Genomic DNA, 1,838 nt, shown 5'->3' with positions numbered 1-1,838 from the left:
CCTTCCTAATGCCAACCACTCCGAGAGTGCAGTGGATGCCTTTTACGTGCCACCGGCACAAGGGCCAATCCGGCGGTACTGGCAACGGCCACGCTCAAATGGTGTTTTTTTATGTGCCACCTGCACAGGAGTCAGCCAATGTTTTGTTCACATGCCACCGGCACAAGTGCCAGTAAGGCGAAGCTGGAAACGATCACGCTCAAATGGTGCTTTTTACATGCCACCAGCACGGGAGTGAGACTGCTGCTCTGGCAGTGATCCCGCTCGGATGGTGCTGTTAGCAGGGAAACATTTAGTATTAAAATTTGACATTAAAGTGGTGGGTGGGGCTTATACACGAGTTAATAGAGTATTTCTCAAACACCTGGATATGAGAATACTATAATTTACAAGTAATCTTTTGCAGGTATTATGTTGAAGGTAACACACACACCTCTATGTTTTGGGGATTTCTTGAAAATTTTCATTCTCTTTATAATCTATCATATAGCCTCTTGCTTTATGATTTGGTATGCTCTGTTCCTTGTAGTTGCTGCTGATCTAACAATTGAACGAATTGACCCTTTTGCTAGTGTTGATGCCGAACCAGTGACACATAAGAAAACTGTAAAACCTTCTGGACCCAAAATTGTTAACTTCAAATGATATTAAATATATTTTTTTTACAATTAAAACTTGTTTTATTTTATTTACTGTTTGATAAAATACATGTTTTTTGATAATATATTCTTTCGTATGATTTTGGAATTTAAAACATTCCAACAATGACCAACATGTCTTTTCAGATATCAGGGAGTTCGATGTGTTTTTTTTTTTGTTTTTGTTTTTTTGAGCTTGATTCAGAGGGTTTATGGTACCTATAATCTCCTTCCACACCAATTGACAAAAACAAAAAAAATTAAAATTTCTATGTGCTAATTTAATGTCTGTTTTGCCTTGATGGAATGAGTTGGATGGTGACTTATCTAAGGCAGTGTTTCATGTTTGGATACCCTACCTGTTGCCAAACATTTCCTGTTTTTCAAATAAGAGATTTTGTAGTCCACTGAAATGCAGAGGGACTAGTTGACATTTTAGCATTTTCATATCACCATTATGCTCAGATGGTGACATGCAAAGCCTTTGAATGGCAACATTTGTGCTTGTTCTCATACACACGCACACACATATATATATATATATATCATCATCATCATTTAACGTCCGCTTTCCAAGCTGGCATTGGTTGAACGATTTGACTGGGACTGGCGAACCAGATGGCTACACCAGACTCCAATCTGATCTGGCAGAGTTTCTACAGCTGGATGCCCTTCCTAACTGCAACCACTCCAAGAGTGGAGTGGGTGCTTTTTACATGCCACCGGCACGAGGGCCAGTCCAGCAGTACTGGCAACGGCCACGCTCAAATGGTGTTTTTTATGTGCCACCTGCACAGGAGTCAGTCCAATATTTTGTTCACATGCCACCAGCACAAGTGCCAGTAAGGTGAAGCTGGAAACGATTACGCTCAAATGGTGCTTTTTACATGCCACCAGCACGAAAGCGAGACCACTGCTCTGGCAGTGATCCTGCTCGGATGGTGCTGTTAGCACTCCACTGGCACAGGTACCAGTCATCGAATTTGGTTCAGTTTCGATCTCAATCGCCCCATATATATATCATCATCATCATCGTTTAACGTCCGCTTTCCATGCTAGCATGGGTTGGACGATTTGACTGAGGACTGGTGAAACCGGATGGCAACACCAGGCTCCAGTCTAATTTGGCAGAGTTTCTACAGCTGGATGCCCTTCCTAACGCCAACCACTCAGAGAGTGTAGTGGGTGCTTTTACGTGTC

General features: G+C 42.1%; 1 protein-coding gene across 2 annotated transcripts in view; it reads left to right on the top strand.

Moving 5' to 3' along the window:
• Window positions 1–674, top strand: part of LOC106880592 (zinc finger CCHC domain-containing protein 9) — a 9,986-nt gene extending 9,312 nt beyond the window's left edge. For both annotated transcript variants that reach the window (XM_014930597.2, XM_014930596.2), the window contains exon 6: window positions 530–674. In XM_014930597.2, coding sequence (XP_014786083.1) covers window positions 530–645 — 116 coding nt within the window. In that variant the 3' untranslated portion in view covers window positions 646–674. The remainder of the gene's footprint in view (window positions 1–529) is intronic.
• The last annotated feature ends 1,164 nt before the right edge of the window (window positions 675–1,838 follow it).

Source organism: Octopus bimaculoides, chromosome 5 (genome assembly GCF_001194135.2).
Source record: "Octopus bimaculoides isolate UCB-OBI-ISO-001 chromosome 5, ASM119413v2, whole genome shotgun sequence".
NCBI classification, from domain to species: Eukaryota; Metazoa; Mollusca; class Cephalopoda; order Octopoda; family Octopodidae; genus Octopus; species Octopus bimaculoides.
Note: the sequence above shows the minus strand (reverse complement) of the source record. Positions and strands in the feature narration are given on the sequence as shown.